This window comes from Dunckerocampus dactyliophorus, chromosome 14, assembly GCF_027744805.1.
Source record: "Dunckerocampus dactyliophorus isolate RoL2022-P2 chromosome 14, RoL_Ddac_1.1, whole genome shotgun sequence".
Taxonomy (NCBI): Eukaryota; Metazoa; Chordata; class Actinopteri; order Syngnathiformes; family Syngnathidae; genus Dunckerocampus; species Dunckerocampus dactyliophorus.
The window spans coordinates 24517119-24539808 of NC_072832.1; the positions used below are offsets into that span (position 1 = coordinate 24517119).

At 44.5% G+C, this 22690-nt stretch overlaps 1 protein-coding gene across 2 annotated transcripts; it reads right to left on the bottom strand.

Annotated features, from left to right (window-relative positions):
* Positions 1-2144: 2144 nt before the first annotated feature.
* LOC129194402 (protein phosphatase 1 regulatory subunit 3C-B-like) lies at positions 2145-20859 on the bottom strand. Of its 2 annotated transcripts, XM_054799612.1 has the most exons (5): positions 20756-20859; positions 20021-20094; positions 12395-13329; positions 9359-9436; positions 2145-3494 (listed from the first exon to the last, which is right to left on the bottom strand). In XM_054799612.1, exon 5 carries the CDS (start codon positions 3464-3466, stop codon positions 2534-2536), a length of 933 nt encoding a protein of 310 aa, XP_054655587.1. In that variant the 5' UTR covers positions 3467-3494; positions 9359-9436; positions 12395-13329; positions 20021-20094; positions 20756-20859; the 3' UTR covers positions 2145-2533. The 2 variants fall into 2 exon arrangements, with proteins under 2 accessions (XP_054655587.1, XP_054655586.1); XM_054799611.1 differs by lacking the exons at positions 9359-9436; positions 12395-13329; positions 20021-20094; positions 20756-20859 and adding an exon at positions 3744-5252.
* Positions 20860-22690: the final 1831 nt, after the last annotated feature.

Sequence of the window (22690 nt, forward strand, 5' to 3'; positions counted from 1 at the left end):
AGTGGCATGGTTCTGTGGTGTATGTTTTTTAGCATGTTTCAGTGGCATGGTTCTGTGATGTATGTTTTTTAGCATGTTTCAGTGGCATGGTTCTGTGGTGTATGTTTTTTAGCATGTTTCAGTGGCATGGTTCTGTGGTGTATGTTTTTTAGCATGTTTCAGTGGCATGGTCCATATTTGTTTGTCATGTTTGTTTGAGAGCACAGTGTGTTGTCAGTCCAGACAGGGAATATTGAACATGTCGGCGCTTGCTGTGTCAGTACTGCTATGTAATTGTAAGTGTTGATAAATATTTGGTGTGCACACCCAGCTGAGAGCGCCAAGCGTGTTGCACAACAAGTTGGGTTGGCTTGTTTGAAATGTTAAATATTGTTTGCGGCCAGCAGCGTCTTTTTAGACGCTCTAATGGGTTTACGTGAAACAACACAATTGTATGATCAAACACGCTCGTCTCTTAGCACGAGCAACCTGCCAAGGGGTGTGGGGCCTTACCTGAGAGTTTTCAGAGCCAAGTTTTCTGCTTACATAAGCATTTTTTTTTCTCTGTTCGTTTGACTAATACACATCCTTTTGACGTTTACTTTGAAATATTGAAAAAATAATAAATGAAATATTGCCTCTCCTTGGTTCTGTCTGTTTCATATAAGCCCCGCCCTGACACCCCTGGCCTCATGTGATCCCAAAGTCAGTGGACAAAAGTGGACCATGTAGCCCCGCCCCCAAGACATCCAGCAGCTGATCACGCTCTCACGGCGTGACACCCCCCCCGAACCCCCCACTGAGTGTTGCAGTACAGCAGCTGTCACTGATCCATCACAACGATCACCTTGACAGGAAGGACGCGAAAGACCGCCATGATGACATCACGTGCCCCCTCACAGGAGGACTCTGGAGCTCCTCCCACTTTCACAGGCACTCAAAGTGGATGAGCACGAACAGGGGGTTCAATCAGAAACAAAGCTGACCCACTTGAGCAACTTTATCGTTATCTTCACGTCTCCGCCTGTCTTATCAGCGCACGAGGACCATAAAGTCTCAAGAACTTTGTGGAGCCCTCCTGAAGCCGCTGATTAGCTGCTCCAGTTAGCATTCGCCTGCTAACTTCTTTCAACACACACTAGTCTGATAGCGTGGTCCTGGTTCTGACCCGTGCTTCTTTATGTGGAGTCATTAACATCCAAAGTGGACTTTCACCTGCAATATGTCTTCTGCTTTTGACCTCTGAGGCTGCAGCTTACCAAATGTTAGCACTATGCTAACATTAGCATGTGGGGAGAGGAGGTGGCGCTCAAAGTTAGCACAATTTTGCTAACTAATGTTAGCGCAGCCAAAACAAACTACACTAAGACTTTTACGCGCATGCTAACTGCACATCCTTTTGCCTCCCGTGGATGGTCCATGCTGATCTCCACAGCGTTGTTTCCCAGCCCGACGGGAAATGAAGAAATAGCTTGGAGAATGATGTTGGCAGCGTGGTCACGCATGTTCACATGAAGCATGTTTGCCTTTGTTCACGTGCAAAGCGGTTATCACGTCCCGCAGGGGGTCAGAGCGAGACAAGGAAGCACACAATCTTCCTGCTGAGCAATCAGGATCAAGTGCTCGTTGATCGACAGCGCTGTGACCTCTGCAGCCTACACGTCTGCACACCTCTAGCCTTGATGCACCTGGCTGTGGACAGCGGGGAATGTGCTCCAGGCTGTCAAAAGTGACACCTGGGGACCACAAGGGACAGCTGGTGACCTCTACTGCGCCGTTTAATGTTTGAGCGGCCGCACGCGGTGGGCTGCATGTGAAGGCGGACGCACACTTCACGCCAACGCACCGCTTATCTCCCCCAACTGTAAGCGTGACAATGGCACGCCGCCTTCGAGACAAACAGGAAGTCGTGACACCACGCCCGCGTGTGGACTTCCCGTCAAGGATTCCACTTGTGATCCAGCAGGAATGTTTTGGCAGGACGCTGCGGTCCAGCCTGAGGTTCTTCCTCTCCATGATGAATCCAAGATGGAGATGTGCGCCATGAAGTATGGTTCTTCCTGAGGCAAGCGGGAGGTTGCACTTTAACCCCCTCAGTATGTTACACAACACGTCTCCATGGCAACCCATCGTCATAGAAAATGGAAGAATAAAAAGGAGACGTGTGCAGAAATATAAACTTTTATTCCAAACAAGTCAACTTTTTGTGCCATAAAAGGAAAAGGAAACATTTGATTGGCAGCAACACACACACACACACACACACAAACACACACACACACACACGCACACGCACACGCACGCACACGCATACATACAGAATGTGCAAACTATGAAAGACATTCAGACCACTGCCGATGTACCGGGACAGTCTAAGCAATCATCTGATGACATCAGCATGTTTATCCAAGGTGCATTTCAAGTCCAAAACAATCTTGCGTGTGTTCGGACCAGAGCTTGGTTCCCCTTCAATATGAAGGATGTAATTATTAAGTGCACGTTCGCTTCCAGCTGGACGGGTCCGTGGATTCCAACCACACCCAGGCCAAGGTTCTCACCAGTACGGTACGGCGGCGTCGACGTGGCCCCAGCTTTGCCAGCCTGGGAAGAAGCCGCTGCACATGCGAGGGCTGCCAAACTGGTCCAAGTCCATCTCCAGAACCTTCACTCCCCCACTTCTGGACTCTGCCGGTTTCTTGTGTTCAGCAGAATACGAAGAGGACCCGCCGGTCCAGCCCACGTGCTTGACCACGTAGTTCTTGCCGTCGTTATTGTCCCAAAAGGTCTGGTCCCGAACCTTGAAACAGATGCAGAACTCTACCTGCTTCTGTGGGGGGATTTGGGCGGGCAGGTCCAGCACAAAAGCAAAGGTGTCGGTGTCATGACCGCCATACACGTTGTTCATGAAGGTGCAGTCCACGTCACTGAAGCTGGCCCACGAGTCGAAGGTAGCTCGCACCTGCACAGACTTCTCAAAGCCCACATTACGAACCTTGACGGTGCCGGTCAGTGAGCGCTCCTGCAGCGAGCAGTTCTCCAGGCAGACCGAGTTCCGGATCAGGCGGCTCCGAAAATCCAGGTAGTCTGCTGAGGGCTGCTTGAAGTCCAGGGCCAGGCTGCGCACCGAGCTGATCTTCAGCTCCATGGCGGCGCTCTCCAGGTCACTCATGTCAAACTGCAACTCCTCCATGCTGCCTGCGCCGTGCTCGTCCTCGTTCTTGAAGACGTGGATGGCGGTGAGCGACATGCCCTTGGTGTCAGCAAACACCACCTTCTTCTTCACGCCTTTGCCATTCCAGCCGTCATCGTGGGTCGGCCTCTGCTGGCTGCTCAGGCAGGGCCGCAGAGCCGCCTGGTCCCGCTTGGCCCGGTTCTTGGCCCGATGTAGAGGCGCCTCGTAGGCGCTCAGGAAGCCTCTGAGAGGAGGAGGAGAATGACTAATGTAGAACCTCATGGCCACGTCTATGGGCATGACCGGGCCTGGCATCGCTGACGGACTCAACGACCTGAGAAGGCTGGGGGGGTGGGTGTAAGGCAGAGAGAGGCAGGGGGTGGGGTCGCAAAGAGTGCGGGGGAGGGGGCAAATGAAACGCAGTTAGAAACGTCTACAAACTCTTCCAAACTTTTGACCTTCAAAATTATGCTCTGACTAGATTGACCAGAAAAGAAGTTGTTGGACGCCAAGCAGAAGCAACTTGTGTCTGTCTTTGGAAACACCGCAGCACTTGGAATTCTTGAACGTGCACAAAGCACCGAGCACTCACCTGGCAGCACTCATGGAAAAAAAAGCAGCAGATCCAAGTGGTCTGACAGCTGACAGCGGTTATTAGTAGAGCATTCCCAGGCCGCTCCTGGTCTTCTTCCAGCTCGCTGTGCTGTGTCAGTGGTGAGCGGGTCCTGCTCTCAAGGCTTTCTACTGACAGAGGCCATTTGCATACTCTGTCAGATGTGTTCTCAGTAGCCAGTCAGAAGGAAGCAGGCCTCCTGCTAGGCCAATCAGGGCAAGACTGGGCTAGCTGTTGGGGGTTGGGTCCTACATGCTTAGCTGGCCTCTGTTAGCTCAGCTGCTATTTGAGCTGCGTGATGGGGCCTGTTAGGCAGAACCCGCCGTGCAGAGAAGTGGCGCCCTCTGGTGGTAACTTATGGAGAACCCATATGACCTGGCATGGGACCTCATCGCACAAACATTGACACACTCTTGGCTGCGCCTCAACACAAATATCATTCAAAATAGGAACTTGTCCTCAAATGTCTGCTGACACTGCATGGGAGAGATGAAGATGACGATGGTGGGACATCATGTTTTGGAGATGTTTGAATTGACTGAGTGATTTGCTTCAGGTTTTTCCTCCATGCAAGATTCTTCCTCTTGCGTCCTCCATTTTGTTGACAGGTGCTCACACTCGTCCCCTTCAGGCTGTCAAGTCAAAACCGCATGAAGAAAGAAAAAACAAAAAAAGATCCTTCCTCACCGACTGCTCTTGTTGTGGATCTTTCCAGTCCAACAACCGCTCTCCCAGGTCATGGTCACAGGGTCACGTGTTGACACACAAGTCCTCTGTGGTGCTAGTTCGTGTCCACATGGTCCCATCAGAACACTCTTTGCCGACAGAATGGGTGTCACAAGATCTTGCGAGATTAATACATGACAAGACTGTCTGGTGGCCTGGGATGATAATCATTTTGCTGGCCTCAATATATTGCCATGTTGCGTGCGTGTCTCCAAACAGGCAGGAAGACGGTTCACTCTGTGCATTGCTTTCAGCAACTTGGCATGTTTGTTCCACAGAACAACGGCATAAACGGAGTGAGCCCTTTTGTCAATCATACAGTCTCTTTGTCTCGGTGGGGGTAGGCGGGGCGGAGTGGGGACTGTAGGCGAGTGCAACGTAGTAGAAATTATACAAGTAGATTGCAATAAATAGCCATATATTTTTGTATTTGTTCATTGCACTTTTCTTAAAAGTAAAGTTAAAATCTGGTCTTGTTCTCATAGACCCAATTTTGTGTACTGTCCCATCTCGTGACACTCCTACCTGACAATGATCATGGCTAATTAAGGCCTTATGATTTCTGTGTTAAGGGAATCGCAGAATTGGCCATTAAAAACGGAATTTACTGTTGAACGCGGCATCATGCAGAAAGAGACATCATTTGAATGGAATGATGTCATTGTGGCGAGAAGGAACGTTCGGGTGGGGACGCCTCAATCGTGGCGGAATCTCACCACAAACACTAACCCGCCCCCTTCCTAACTAAACATGTTGAAACGCTGACCTAAAACACTGGCCAAAGTTAGCCAAAAAAAAACGTGGAAACCCCTCCCCTCTCTTATGGAGCATGAATGGGAGCCAGCGGGGTTAGCTTAGTTTAGCAGAGCTTGCTAGTGCGGCTGTGTGTGTGTGTGTGTGTGTGTGTGTGTGCGACTCAGTCTGGATGAGTGTTTACACCGTGTTGCGTTTTACCACTTGAATGTAAGCGAGCCATTTACGATGCCCGCTTCTGGTTCTGAGTGAAAAAAGACGAGGCACGTTTATTTTGGCACCCAGCTCGTCTTAACCATCAACACACGCCACACACTTCCAACCTTCCTTTTGCCGCATCCTGTCAAATTGTGCGAACAACATAAGGGTGTCATAAAAAATATCTTACATTACAAATGGAATTGAATCGGCGACGACGTCTTCCTTAACCACAAGCACGGTAAAGATTGTGTAGCAATGTGTGCAGAGGCTGACATCTCATGAGAGAAGGTGGCCAGGCTGCATCCATTTCATTGGGCAAAATTGTCCAGTGATTTATTCAGAGTTTCCACTACACTTAATTGATCGTGGCGGAGTGCCACTACAAAATAAAAGCAGCAACACCTTAAAAATGAGGGCTTTTTTTAAAAAACTTGAAAACAATTTAAAATATCATAAAACTGTTTCACTGCGCTTTTTTTTTTTTTATAAGCATGCACCGGAATTGCCCGTCTGCTTTGCTGGCACTTGCACGTGACCAGATATGCGACACGTCTTGTGTTGACTTTCACTTTGTTTGTGAATATCGGGAGAATGAACAATAGCCCGTAAAATGTGTAGTCAATTGACGACAGCTGGTCACATGCTGAGCCCATCTATGCCAGCATGTGTGATCGCTCACGTTTCAATCTCATTATACCTTTCTGGCATTTTTGTTTACATGCCTTACGTATTGAACATGTCAATTAATCTTGTTCTCATTACAATACTTACGGCTCGTCATCAAAACACTAGTTGTGTGTCGAAGCTGTGCAACAGAAACACGCCGTGTGTACAACAGCTTTAGACAGTGACGCTATCACAGGGGTCTCCAACAGGTAGCTCCTATGCTAACCGTAGCACACCAGCTAATGTTGAGTTGTTTGTCAAAGAATATTTGCTTCTCCTTGTAGTATTTTTAATAATTGTTCTATTCAAACATGACACCTGAGCACACTGAGTGGAGAAGTGCTTTGTAAATAAAACACAATTTAAATGTTGGCAGTGCTTTCAGAAACTTGGCCATAAACAGTTTTGCAATGTTCTTGGGTCATGTTCTGCTCATTGTTGAAAAAAGTCAAATAATTTAATAAATAAGTCATAGAAAATTGCTATTAAAAGTCAAATAATGTATTAAGTAATGTATGAAAGTCATAAAAAATGACTGTCAATTGCAGACGCTGCAGCAGCACGACACAGCAGTGTCAGTCCGCCCTTCCATACAACCCACCACCACAGCTTTAAAAACAATCCTAGGAGATTTATTGCATCAATAAATATAAGGATTCAATTAATGGACATTTTATTCACTGACCCAAAAAGCACACATAAAATATGTGTAAAAGTTAAAAAAAAACGTAATCCTAAAAAACGTAAAAAAAAAAAAAAATGGAATTCCTTGGGCCCTACACAATAAAGCCTTCAAACAACATCACGAAATTGCTATTCTTTGTACCCTGATGTTCTTGCATCTTTTGCGTCCTCATTTCTCTCCTACACCGTGTCCTCATATAGACTTTGATGGCACAATATCTTTATGTTCATACGGTTTTACATCCTTACGTAGACTTTGAAGCCACAATATCTTTATGTTCAAACAGATTTACATCCTCAGAGACTTTGATGCCACAATGTCCTCTTGTGCGTCCTTATATGACTTTACATTATGTCCTGAGCCTGTACGTTGCAGCTGTGCTTGCATGCCGTGTGTGTATGTATGCAAGCATGCACGTATGTGTGTACTTGTTAGAAATGTACATGAATACAAGTAGCGTAGATAATTAGCAGCACAAAATTAAGATTGAGATGCAAATAGTGCTTATTGAATAATAATGGTGTTAGGGATGCCTCGATCCGATCTTCAGGAGCGGGATTGGCTGCCGATCCGCAGTATTTTGAAGATGGGATAATATCGGCTTCCGCCACGAGATTGGGCCGATCTCGCCACCCGCAAGAAGAAAAAAATGCACCACCACCCATGCAGAAATGACCGCGAAACAAAACGGCGGCGAAAAACCTTGGAAACTCCTCTGTTAATGGCGTGAATGGAAGCGAAGCTAGCGGGGTTAGATTACCAGAGCGTGCTAATGCAGGTGTGTGTGTGTGTGTGTGTGTGTGTGTGTGTGTGTGTGTGTGTGTGTGTGTGAGAGAGAGAGACTGGATGAGTAATTTCACCGTGTTGTTTTACCGCTTTAATGTAAGGACCAGTTAAAAAAAAATGGAATTCTAAAAAATGTAAACAGAATTTGGGGAAAAAATGAAACGGATTTCATAGGGCCCTAAGAGTGTTTGCTAAAACAAAAACAAACAAAAACATATATTCTAAATCACACCAAAAATCGATCTATAACCATGTCAAATGATTAGTCCCACCCTAAAAGTATGTTGCACGCCCCTTTTTTCCAATTTGATCTTTTATTGGATGGACTTTTATTGGATATGGGACCTGACTCACAAAGGTTTGTTACAAAAGCCAAACTATATTGTTGGTCATGCTGTGTAATAAAAAAAAATACTTTAGTTGCATTATTTTAATGCTGTGAAGAGCTATTTTCATAACCATATTCAATTCCACAAATTCATGTTTGTAACAAAACCGTATTATTAAAAAAACTAATAAATAAATTTAAAAAATTGGTACTGGATCGGATTGGCAAGACTACAAAAAATTAAAATAAAAAATCGGATCTGAGGCCAAAAAATGTGGATCAGGACATCCCTAATTATTATTATTATTATTATTATTATTATTGCCATGCTATTTGGAGGATGTGCTCTTGGTCATGTTGTCCTGCCAGCTGTAGACTCTGGAGGTCAACTTCCAAAATAAATATTGGGGCTTGTCCAGTCAGGCGGAGGTCATTGAACCAAGGAAGCATTGGTTTATTTGAGGTGATCATTGTTAATGTGGTCAGCAAGCACTCACACACACGTATAAGAAAGGCAACAGGCTGAATCAGTGTTTTCGTTGCTTAGCGACAGACTGCAGCCTACTGTAAAGAGGTCAGCACCAAGATTGACATGCACGTCTCCTGAAAAGACGACAGTAACTGTTTTAGTACTTGATAAAGACGAACATTTGGACAAAGTGGCCGCAGGGCGGGACTCTGACCCACTTGAGCCGACTTGGAAGACTTCACTTTCTAAGACAAACCAAATTTACATTGAACAGAGAATTGAAAGATAAAAGGTCCTTCTTGGGACTTTAGACACTGTGCTCACCACCGTGCATGCTCACACATCACGTGGTGCAAAGTCCACATTGTTGTGGGAACATCCAAATCAAATATAGATCTGCAGCCAGACGCTTCCAGACTTGCAGCACATCTAACTGAATTGATCAGAGACACCGGCACCGTCTGTTGAACTGCGTGCATATTGCACCAACTGATGACCTAGCAATAAAAGATAAGAAAGTTTGAACTCTGCATCATCCAAGTCTCTTATAACTAACTCATATATACAGTTGGCTGTCATCTGCAAAGCAATGAAAGTTACAGAGACTGTTTGCAACCTGCCACCACCACCGGCTAGCATATGTTACCAATAGTGCTTTAAAAGAACATGTTGCACAAAAGTCTAGTTTTTCACAATCACAAATTAAACTGCGTAAAAATTGTTGAGCACTTCAATTCGGGCCAAATAAGACGACTGGCGTTCAAGGCTGTCACTCATGGCTGTCTCAGACACAAACATGTCCAGAGCATGCGCACACGCACACACACACACACACACACACACACACACACACACAAAAGCAGTGTCAGAGAAGCGACCAACAATGTACAGTCATGTTGCGATAGGCTATACATTCAACATTTTTGTTGCTACCTAACAATGTGCATGCGTGTGTGTTATGAGGGGCATGGCTTACGTACTCGGAGCAGGAAGAGGGCAGGATATACAGTCGTCCCTCACGAAATCACAGTTCAAATATTGGTCCCTCGATAAAGCACCTTTTTAAAAAAAAAAAAAAGGAATAAATGATGGCTGTTTCATGGTTTCATGGTAAGTTTTTGGCTTCTTTGTCCTTCTTCCCCACTCCGTTTGAAACACTTCAAGTTTAGAATAAGTAAATTAGAGAGGCTAACTAGTTAGCTGGGTAGCTTGCCATGCTTGCGGCGGCCATCTGTTATGTCCCTGCAGTGTAGGGCTGCAGCCCTCGAATGTTTTAGTAATCGAATATTCTACTGAAATTATTTTCCATTAATCGGGGGGGGGGGGCATACTTTGCTTGGTTAAAGAGCAATTATAAACACACAAGAGAAAATAAAACATTTCACTAAATAGTGAACGACAAATTGGTTTCATTTTTTTAGCTAATCAACCGTTTTATTTCTTAAATTCACATTGTGCATCGGAACAAACTATATTTTCTTGGGTCTGATGGACTACATGATGGTGCTTTTGTAGATAAATGTATCCACCCCGGACTGCAACTATTTACTGGAAAAGGATAGAAATAATACTTTAAGATATTACTAAGACTAAATTACATATTTTATGTTGATGGCTGTGCATTTATAAATCCTAAACTTAGACAGGCTGACTAGAAATAAGACAAATATTATTTATAAAGATATTGAGTTTTTGCAGTGTTCCAAGTAAAATGAAGACACTTTCTGTAGTGGAACACATTACCAGTACACTCAACTGAGTGTTCCCAGCGCTGTTTTTGCAGATGAAATAACCCTTGTATGAAGTCACGTTACCATCTAAGTAAACTGCCACACATTTGACAGTAGTCATAATCAAGAGAAGGGTAGCCCTCCACACGGCTAACGTTATGTTGGTAAGGTACATTAACCTTTATCTCAGTAATTTATCTATTTGCGCTATGTTCATTTTACCTTGTCTTGGCAGTTGGTGTAATTAATTCCCACAGGTGTTCTGGAATATTTACTATCTCCTTTGTCTGCATAAAAACAGTGTTCGGAACACCCTGGTTACCATACCCATGAACATCAGTTGAATGGCATTGGATTAGAAAAAGTAATTTGTTGCTACAAAAATGGCAAGAAAAAAGGGAATTAACATTGAAAGAGCCACAGACCATCTTAACACTTAAAAATTAGAAATTGGAGTGTTCTAAAACTTTTGACAGGTAGTGTAAGTGCCGCATCACAACGGATACACGTCACGGTGTTCAACTTGCTGTTCAGCCACATTTTCTGTCTGTTTTTTACATTTTGTTTTCCTTCTCTTTCATTGCCTTGTCATGTTCTCTCACCTCTTCCGTCTTACCACGCCTTCAACCATCCGCTTCCTTCTGCGTTGGTGACGTAAGCGATTCCTCAAGGCAGAAAAAAAAATCCTCGATTATTTTTGTAATTGAGGCACTCAAATTATTCGAGGAATCGTTGCACCCCTACTGTAGTGATCCCGCGCCTGCGCGATGTGATGTGAACAAAGAATAATAGGAGTGTAAAAGGGACTATAGGGTTTCATTTCATGTCTATACAGGACTCTAATAATGGTAAAACCCATATTTAGAAAGTTAACATTTCAAAACCAACACGGATCTGATGCTTTTCTTTCAATTTAAAGTGCTCGTCTCTATTTCTGCTCTGCTGATATGATTAGGCCTGGGATGACGATCAATAAATAAATTAGTCACATGATAAATGAAAATGAATTCGAATAATTTTGCTGGCCTCAACATACTGCCATGGGTGCCTGTTTGTTTTCCTCAGCTTTCATCTCCAAACAGGAAGGAAGGGTGGGGGCATAGCATAGACACACAGAGTGCAGCAATAGCTTGTGAGGAGCGTAGTAGAAATTAGGCGGAAAAAAGGTCCAGGAATATTTCAGCTTCGAATGCATAAGGTGAGCCCATCAACACGGACAAGCCAGTACCCAGACTCTCTTCGAAAGTGGTAGCAACAAAAAAGGCAGTACAGTTGTCCCAGATCCAACCGCGCTAAATAAATTTCCGTGTCATAGGATTCAGTGATAATAAATGGAATAGCTTGTCGCTTTAGAGTCACCTTTACACTTCAATTATTCATTGTTTACAACACATTGCGCAACTCTTATGCTGCAGGGACTCGAGACGGTCGCTAGCTAGCAAGCTAGCGAGATAACCAGTTAGCCTCTAATTCATTTATTCTAAACTTAAGCCAAAAACCTACCACTTCCACACGGAATGAGAGGCAAACTTTTTCTCACCATCTTGTCGGACATGCCATGGCTGACTTCATGCAGTGTTAAGGTAATGTAATGTAAGCTAATGTCTAAATGTTTTGTGTCATTACTGCTGCCTAGTGACCAGAACACTACATATCACTTGTATTTCCATATGTTTTGACTAATAATATGTTTTGACTAGGAAACAGCGATCATTAATTTCTGAAAAAACATGACACTCACTGAGGTGTTTGGTAGAAAAAGTAAAAACAAACAGAACAGCGCAATAATGTCGACAATAATTTGTGGGACAATACAGTATACCATGCAGCAAAGCATGTTATCGTCACAGGCCCAGATATGATCTCATTAGAAGTGCAATGTCGTGAAAAGACAGTGACACTGATGTCATCAGCAGAAAAGTGACGTCACATAGGACGGTGGTGTCACAAAGGAGATGCTCGCTGCAGGTGGACGGTTGTCCATATTGATCCTAACAATAATGATGCCGCTGATGATGAGGGTTGTTGTGTATCGGTCGAGTGGAGATGTTGAGTTTGCAGAGAAGATTACAAGGAGAAGACAACACAGGTAGCAAATATCTATGTTCTTATGGTGACGTGATGACTGAAGACAGTATGGGACATCTTGACAACCTCGTTACACTTTATAATGTCTTCAGTGAACATATATTTTTCATACATGTCTACATGTTTATTGGGCTGGTGAAGAAGAACTCATCCAGTCAGTATGAGTGATACATAAAGTGAGAGTATGTGGTCACTGACCTTCTCGTGTGTCGGCGTCTCCAGATGTCACTGGGGTGTTTCCACTCACGGTCTCCAAGCCAGTGGGAGTCACAGTCCTTGTGAACACCAACGCCAATCACTACCACATCCAAAAGATCCTCTTTGAGGGCAAATTCTCCAAAGTCTTTCAATGTGCTAACCTGACCACAGGAAAAGATGTGGCCCTCAAGGTGGTCACCAAACAGAAGGTCGCTAAACTGGAAGTAGGTCATCAAGTCCTCATCACTCGTCTCAATTTGGTTTTGTCTTTTTATCAACCAGATGACAGCACTCTTAATTCTTTTCTCTGCAGCTTGAAATGCTGAAAGTTGTCAAAGTTCTTGACCCGGACAAGAAAAACATTGTGTGCTTCTTGGAGACATTCACATTTGAGAGTTACACCTGTTTGGTCTTTGAGCTGCTGGACATGACCCTGTACAGCCTGATGAGGAGGAAGAACTGGACCACTTTTTCTCTTGTGGACATTCGGCCCATTGCGCATCAGGTCAGTCTTTAATCAACTAAATGAAGTAAGCCAATGTTCCCAACTACTGACGTCACTGTAAACTTGGGGCTAGCTACTGACGGCCTTAGACGCCCTGAAGAGCCTTGGACTCATCCACACCAACCTAAAGATGGACAATGTCATGCTGGTCAACTACCAGGCCAAGCCCACCAGAGTGAAGCTTGTGGGCTTCGGCATGTCCCGCACCATTTCCAGGGCGCCGGCCTTTCATGGTAAAACTTGTCAGGCTCTGGGATACAGGTCAGTTCCGTTTCTAGACTCAACGTGGTCGCTTCAACATGCGCATCACAACTTTGGCGACCCGGTCACCCACAGGGCACCTGAAGTTATCCTGGGCCTCCCCATCTCCGAGGCCATCGACATGTGGTCTCTGGGTTGTATGCTGGCCTTCTTGGATCTGGGTCAGTACCTATTTGGAGGAGATAGCAATTATCAGGTGGTAAGCACTGCATTTTACAAAAGTTGTACAGAGTGTTGAAGTGATCACAAACTTTGGACTTAGATTTGTGGTGTTTCTGGATGTTCTCTGTGTAGTTGAAATACATGGTGCAGATTTTGGGTAATATACCTGGCCACCTCCTCTGCGCTGGTTTGCACACTCACAAATACTTCAATGAGAACAAGGACAGCATTTTCCCAAAATGGAAGCTAAAGGTATTTTAGTCATCTTTTAATCCATAATTTCCTGTGTTTTACACTGATTATTGACAATGTTGCTGTAGACTGATGAGGAATATGAAGAGAAGAATGGCGAATGCATCAGTTCTGAATCTGGGGTGTTGCAGCTAAACAGCTTGGATGAGCTTGTCACAGTAAGTGGTGACTTTCAGTCAACCAATCGCACATTCACATTCAGACAAGATAACCACAAACCCTCGTCTTCTCAAATGTAGTTCCACGAAAAGAAAAAAAAGTCCATCATATTAGAAGATCGGAGAGCATTTGTGGACTTCCTCAAATGTCTTCTCCAAATGGATGTTGAGCACAGGATCAGCCCAGAGAAGGCGCTCCAACACCCGTTTCTCACCATGAGTCATATGCAGGACAGCAAACGACTGTAGTAAGTGTTGTTGGACCTGACCAGTTGACTTGTTTCATGAGAACACCTCACTTTTTTTTTTTTTTTTTTTTTTAGGGCCAACTTAAATCCAGTCTTTGTCAAATCGACATATTTGTTTTCTTACATCTTCCTTTTCTTGTTCTTTTTCAGTGCCTTAAAAAGCTTTTATGAAATGCAGGCGCTCACTCACTCCCAAATAGACTCTCAGCTGGGGGATATCAAAGTCCGCATACATGCAGCCTGTCCAACTGGGAACACTGATGGTGCACGTGACCAACATCCAAATGAGGACTCACTGCCCACCCAGAGTGCACGATATGAGTGCCCAAATGAAGGCCCACTGCCCACTGACAGCTCACTTGATCAGGGTCTATATGAAGACCCACTGCTTGCTGGTGGTCCATGTGATGAGAGTCCGGAAAAGGACCCACTTCCCTCTGGCAGTGCACGAGATGAAGGCCCAGATGAGGAACCACTGCCCACTGTCTGTCTACATGATGACGGACCATGCGAGAACCCACTGCCTACTGAAAGTCCACATCCCGAGGGTCAGAAAGAGTATTCACTGTCCTTGGACAGTGCAGATTATGAGAGTCTCTTCGAAGACCCACTTCCCACCGACAGTCCACATGAGGACACAGTGTCCACTGAGAGTGCCCTTGATGAAGATCTGTGCGAGGACCCACTGGCCACTGACAGCCCAAATGAGGACCCACTGTCCATTGAGAGTGCCCTCGATGAGAGTCTGTGCGAGGACGGTCCTCATGCTGAGCGTCAGAATGAATACCCACTGGCCTCGGACTGTATAGGTCGTCAGGTTCAATATGAGAACCCACTGCCCACTGACAGTCCACATGAGGACCCACTGTCCACTGATAGCCCACATGAGGACCCACTGGCCACTGACAGCCCACATGAGGACCCACTGTCCACTGAGAGTGAGCTCAATGAGAGTCTGTGTGAGGACCCACTTCCCACTGGCAGTCCTCATGCTGATTGTCAGTATGATGACACACTGCTCACTGTCAATGCAGACGAAAAAGGTCTACATGAGGACCCACTGCTCACTGACGGTGCACTTGATGAGGATCTACATGAGGACCCACTTCCCATTGATAGTGGACGTTACAAGGGTCTGTATGAGGACTCACTGCCCAGCGACCGTGCAGGTTACTGTACTATATGTAATAAAGGTCCACATGAGGACATACCACCTACTTGTGATGACATACATGATCAAGGTCCAGGCGAAGACAGACTATCCACTAACACTGCACATCAAAGTCCACCAGAGGAGAGACAGTGCGGCAATTCACATTGTTTACCTGGACAAGATTGCAGTGATCAAAAGTGTATTGATCAGAGTTTACCCAATCAATGTCCATGCGTGGAGACTGAGACCACAGTTGTTTTTTTTGCTAGCGTTCCTGTTGGTCAAGGTCCTCTTAAGGAAGCTCTGGTCAATGACAGTTCACAGACTAAACAAAAGAAAAAGTGGATAAGAAATAGCTGTCTTTTTTTTGGTTGGCTTGTGAGGACGACAAAGTTTTCGGCTCAACAAGGTCAGCCAGATCAGGATTCAAATGGTCAAGGTCCCTGTGAGGATAAACCTCCCAGAGATGGTGCATGTGCTAAGCCAAAGACGAACCTATTGAAGAAACTTATGCATTTTTTAGGAAGGATTACAAAAAGAAGGAAAGTTTCATCTTGCCAGAATCCCCCTGATAAAGCTCACACAAACAAACCTCTTGCAGATGATGTACCCGCTAAAAGGTTAACTGTTCCAGATTATATTGGTGCTCGTCCATCTCATCAAGTTCTACCTGACCAAGGATCAGCAAAGAAGTCACTGCCCACCAATGTTCAACCTGGGAAAAGTCATAAATTCCACAATTCCATTGATGGAAATTCACCTCATCAAGTCCCACCTCAACCTTTTGGCCCATGTGAGGACCCACTACCCTGTGACGTTGCATGGGATCCAGGTCAACATAAGAACATACCTCCCACTGGTGGTCTATGTAATCAAAGACCTTGTAAGGAGACTCTGAGAACTGGTGTTTCACCTGGTCAAAGTTCTAAAGCTCATGACCCTATTGATCACAGTTTAGCTGATCAAGGTCCATGTCAGGAGACTAGAGTCAATGTTGGTCCGTCCAATAGAGAGCCCATGGATCAAAGTCCATTCAAGGAGAATCGCAATGTCAAGAAACCAAAGACAAGGTGGATAGAAAATATCAGTCATCTTTGTGGAAGGAAAAAGCAGACCAGTTCTAATCAAGGTCGCCCTAATCAGGATTATAATGGTCAAGGTCCATGTGAGGACAGTGGATCTCGAGATCAGCTGGGTGGGAAAAAAATTCCCATAGAAGGTGGACATGACATGCCAAAAACATGTAATTCCCCCGCCAGAATGAGGAGGATCAAAAGTAACAAAATACACCCTACTGGATGAAGGTCGAAAGACATGCCAGCTAAAAAGTCAGATTTTCTGCACCTGGATTGTGTCATCGTATCCACACTAAACATCCATCCACATGGACCGTGGACGAGGTCACCAGGACCAAGAGGACATGCCTGGTCTGATTTTTAGCCCAAGCATGTCTGACCACTGCTACTGAACTTCCTGAAAACTAGCTGGGACCTCATCTGTCTAGGACAAGCCTAAAGCAAATCAGTGTACATGTTACACTACACAGCAGCTAATAGGGCCCTATGATTTCCGCGTTACCGGAACCACAGACGGAACTGCAAAATTTGCCAATAAAAACTGAATTTACTGTTAAACGTGGAATCTCGCGGAAATTGACATAATATGAATGAAATGCTGTCATCGTGAGGAGAAGGAACGCTCATGTGGGGAAGTATTTCCCCGATGGACCGCTCAATTGTGGCAGAATCTCATCACATTACAGACACTAACACGCCCCCTCCCGAACTAAACATGTCGTAATGGCGACCTGAAACACCGGCGAAAGTTGGCAGAAACTCCTCTTAGAGAGCGTGAATGGAAGCTAGTGGGGTTAGCTTAGCTTAGCAGAGCATGCTTGTGCGGCTGTGTGTGTCCACGCACTTCTTAGGCTGGATAGGCTGGATGAATATATTTTCACCGTGTTGTGTTTTACCGCTTTAATGTAAGAAGCATTATATGATGCTCGCTGACGACGTGCAAGTTCTGTGTGAATAAAGGACGAGAGGCACGTTTATTCTTGCACTCAGCTCGTCTTAACCGCAAGACATTCTCAACACACACATCCATTTCTAAATTACTGGGCAAAATTGTCCAATGATTTATTGTATCCATAAATGCAAGGATTTTTGCATTTAATCTAAATGGAGATTTTATTCACTAACCCAAATTGCACACAAACACTATGCTGGTAAAATAAGTGTGAAATGTAGAAAAAAATGATTTCTAAAAAATTTAAATGGAATAAACGGAATCTGGAAAAAAAAAACATAGAGCTCATAGAGCTCATAGAGCTCTAAGCTAAGGAAAGTGCCTGTGATACTGTAACTGTAGTTAGCATGAAGGAGGGAGGGAAAGAAGTGTACACACACGATAGCTTTATATTTTTGTACTTTAAACCAACTTTGCCATGATTTATTCTGTTACCTGATGCAACAGGTGGATACACAGGTTAATTACTATGTACCTTCTGCCATCTAGTGGAAGAGCTTTTCACTGTTCTGCCTATCACTATACATCGCTGGCACAGACTAATGAACAAAGATACATACATCATACTACAAGATTTGCAGTAAATAACTCATTATTTTTGGATCAGTTAAGTGAAATTGGGTAATTTCCTGCAACACAGAGGTTGGAAATGAATGCCTTAAGCTAATCACATTCTCACTGATGATGAGCCGTGTTGGGAAAATCATTTTGACAAAATTCATTAACCCAACGCCCGATCCCAAAGACGTAGTTATAAGTCTTTTACGTTTTTTGAATAGTTTTAAGCCATTAAAGAACGGCCACAAGGTGGTAGAAGTGCATTTGATAAGAGCTCAGCATGTGAATTTGAATGGAAAAACAGCAGGGATCCGCAAGGTGGTCTAGTGATGAGCATGTTGGCCACACATTCACAGTCTGGAGATCGGGAAGACCTGGGTTCGATTCTCCCTTGGAGTTTGCATGTTCTCCTAGTGGGTTTTCTCCGGGTACTCCGGTTTCCTCCCACATTCCAAAAACATGCATGTTAGGTTAATTGGAGACTCTAAATTGTCCATAGGTATGAATGTGAGTGTGAATGGTCGTTTGTCTATATGTGCCCTGCCATTGGCTGGCAACCAGTCCAGGGTGTACCCCGCCTGTTGCCTGAATTCAGCTGGGATAGGCTCCAGCATGCCACCGCGACCCTAATGAGGAGAAGCGGCACAGAAAATGGATGGATGACAGCAGGGAGGAAGTGGAAGAACGTGGAGGAGTGTAGCGTGCAGAAAGTTACAGATTATATGGAAATGTTAACGCATGCACACAAACTGTTCAGTTCCAAATGTGAAAATTGTAAATAGTTCATGGTGTTATGTTTGTAAATAAATTGTCTTTTTTTTGTGATGTCATCGCTCCGTCTCCGCTGTCCAGCTCTGGTCCATCATCCATTAATACGGCCCTCAAAAATGTAGGTGCAGAGGTTCTCAGATCTTATGACGTGGCCAAAGAAATTAAACTTGTTTCTTGACGTTTTTCATGATGCACCGTTCTGTTCCCATTTCTTTCAATACAGATTCAATGGTTCAATGGGCCATCCAGACAATACGCAAGGTTTGCCTATTTCCAAAGCTCTCAATCTTTTGGCGCCTTCAACTTTGAGAGTTCATGCTTCACATCCTGACGACCACATCACTTCCTCCGATGAAAGACGAAAGTAGCACAACTACTCTTTCAGAAATGTAATTAGTACGAGAGTGCATAATGCTACCACCTGCATGTGTTTTGTGTTGATGACCGGCGTTCCAGTGTCTGAATGCAACTCACGTGTGTTTGGTGGAGAATTAGGAAGTGTTCTGTGGCTGTGGAGAGGATGCAGAGGTTGTGGAAGTTGTAGCTGTTGGAACTGAGCGATGCTGTTGATGCGTTAAGGTCAGAATAAAGTTAAAGAGCGTCAGGGTGTATGACTGTCAAGGATGCTACAATAATGTGCCACATTTCATCACTTTTGGTAACGGTAACGGCGTAATGTTTGCAATACCGGTGTTAGTAACGCCGCCTCAATTTTTTTTAAATCGCCGTTACTCCCAATGCTGATGAGTGATTATTTTTCCAAACTAAATATAAAACAGATGAACCTGACACCACTGAAAATGAAATGTTATTGTTTTTTGCTTGCGTGTATATATATATGTTCATAAAAAAGGATAAGAAAAATGTTTTCAGGACAAAGCTTTGCATTATTATTAGTTAGGAGTGTCAACATTTCAGCTTTTTGTCTTCATATTCTGCCTTTTTGCTCCATTTTTTGTTCTTTTTTTAAATTTTATTTTATTTTTTCTTTATTTTATTTTATTTCTAGATTGTGCCATGGGCCACTAAAAAAAAATAATCCACCAGCCGCAAATTGCCTCTGGGCTGAACTGTGGACACCCCTGCCTGAAAGCAATGTTTTGGAAACAACCTGAGCTTCTCAGACATTGGTTATTTTCCCTAACTGTTCTCTTGTACAGCTAACACATAATGTGCAACTTAAAACTAACATTACGTATTGTTAGAAATCATATTATAAAAGTATAATATGTTATTTAAAAAATGATCCAATATAAATTCCACGGCTTCCATTTTATTTTGATCAGAAATTTTCTTCAAAAGAAGTGGTGTATGATAAAGGGGTGGGCAGATAAGGCTAGGCGATACATCTGCTAATACTTTTTCCTTGAAAATTTTCAAGCTCTTTGATTTTATGAGTTTGCCTTTAATTTGTTGCCTTCAGTGGGGACTTGAGTGACCCAATCCACCACGTATTCCCACTACATCGTCATCTGGAGCAGTTCACAAAGACTATCTAATGACATAAATGTAATAAAATACATTACTCACCACTCACTAGTAAGCACTCGTCTGGAAGACCTTCAGCGGAAGTGGCAAACAAAGCCTTTCCCGGGCTGACAATACTAGAATTGAGGTTGAAAATGTAGGTCAGTGCTTCTGATAGTGTTTAGGCCAGCAGAGTGGGCTTTACTGGCCTTGATGGCACACGTGATGATAAACACATAATATAATGCAACAATACCAGCAAAATAATAGTTATTCCTTTATTTTCTAACATTTCCAACAAAAGCCAAATCTAAAATGGGCTCTCATTCATTCTTTTTGCCCTCAAATTTTGCCCTGAATTTGTAAACAATATACATTTAACCACATACTGTATAACAATATCAGCTATGTAAACAATATGAACACAACAAAAACACACATACTTGGGAAACTTAGCATAGAAGAAGTGGAACAAATCGATCTTATCAGGCTAGTATCATCCGATGCGGCTACGACCTTTGGTATCAATTCGGTCGCTATTTGGATCGATCCACCCTCTCCTCGTGGTGTGGCGATGCGAAATACACGTTAACGTGACAAAGGTTACAGCAAAAAGTTCACATTGTTAAAAAAAAAAAAATCATTTCAGTGTGTGCGCGTGCGTGCGAGCGTGCGTTAGCATGGTGTACCTAAATTAGCTTTACACATTTAGCAGCGGCGTCTCCTGGCTTCACGGCCATACTCTTCTTACAACAAGACCAACGACATGGACTTAAGAAGGTACCATCTTTTACTTACTCGTTCTATTCGGCGAGGCGTCCAACTTACAAGAAAGTGGAACCGTTTTAAATCACAGCGCCTGAGTGCAACGTCACGTGACACCTCGGTGCGCTTGCGCAGATGCGGGCTCACCGTCTATGGATTTACATTGACTTATTCTGCTACATGTATATGTCTGTGTACTTCCAGGACAAGATATCATGTATTAGAATGTTAATTTGTGTATTGAAACATCGTTAGTGATGTCACACAACAGCTAGTTGGTGTACTTATGAAGTATAAGCAAAAATGACAACAAAATGCTGCTCATATTCACATTATACGTTGTGATTGTGTTATGAATAAAACGAGTTTATTCATACATAATAATGGTTATCGTCTAAAAGTGGTGGAAAATGTGTGCGTGTGGTTGCTGAGGCCGACACCAGATGGCGCCATCAATCTGCACTCAACAGGTGACTTCATGCTGTCCACTCAATATTGTCCTGAGGTTGTATGTGCCCTGTGATTGACAGGCCACCAATCCACGGTGTACAATGGCTGCTTGGGATAGGCTCCAGCTTCCCCATCACCCCGACGAGAATGAGATATAGAAGATGGATGGACTCCTGCAGAGATCACTCGCAACATGTCACTTGAAATTTGCTGTCATGTGACACTGACAGAGGACACTCTCAACATGGCTGATATCAGTCCCTAATAAAGTGACCGTGAGCGCGTCTGTTGACAGAATCTTGGCAGCCACTCAGCTGAAAGTGTGACAGGCAACGACTGGCTCAAGCTGTGAGGATGAGGAGGAGTCCTGTATCGGCCACTAAGCCCGGCTTAGGTAAAACACCAGCAAATGATCCGGAACAACTCACCAGCTCCGTTTGTTGTCATTCCAAAGCCAGTTATGCTCGGCTGCGACCCCGCCGCCGTGTCACCTATCTCACCGCTAGACAAACACTGCCAGGTCGCGACCCCTCGCTGTTTGGATTCTCCCGGGCGGCACCAACCAACACAAACCATTCCTGTCAACCAGGAATGCTACGAGGCCCGGCGCTGACCGACCCGTTCCCATTCCTGTTCCTCTGTGGCGTACACGCTGCTAGCCCTTAGCTGCTAGCTAACGTGTCAGCACACAGGTGTCATGGCGTCCTGACAGCTGACTGTGTTGGTCCAAGTCAGAAGCACACTCCTGCCTGCAGGCCACCGCAGGTGCTCACTCACGTTTGGATGGGCGGGGCGACCCAGCCAGATGCACGCCTGTGTCGGATCCTTCTGGAGAACCTTTATCAGGTGACTTCAGTGCCAGACCACTTAAGCCTGGCCATGCCCACAAGCTCCACTCGGGCGGAATAAGTGGAAACACCTGTGAGGGTGGAGAAATTAAACGCCTCAATCAGCAAGCAGTGTTTTTTTACCCGGCAGAGTTCATGAATTACGTGAACTCTTGAACCGCAGTCTGGAATGTGGCACTAACTCCAACTTCCTGGGAAAAATGTGTCCCGACAAGTCACAGGCACGACATTTCTGCTCTTCTTACAGCACGCTCGCAACGTTGGCCTTCCGTTCCGACGCAGACACACTCAAGATGGTGGCTGTGATACCCCGCCCACTCTGTCACCCTCACTTCTATCAATCATTAAATGTTTCCACTTGTGAGGTTTGGTCCCCTGCTGTGTCTTCAATGGAATACTTGAATGTCATTCCCTGCTATTGAGGGTGCTACGTCTCCATCACTGTACACTCAACATTTTGAGTGCAAAATAATAATAATAATAATAAATAATTGTAAGTGCACAAGTGCACCAACTGAGACACAGGCTTGAGTGCATAAGTGTGTTCACACGGAGGAGCAACATGCAGTACACTGTCAGTACCCGCATGTTACACTCAAAATGGTCAGTGTGCAGTGATGGACACTTACCACCTTCAATAGTCACCATCTTGGCTACGTACCAAAAGGGG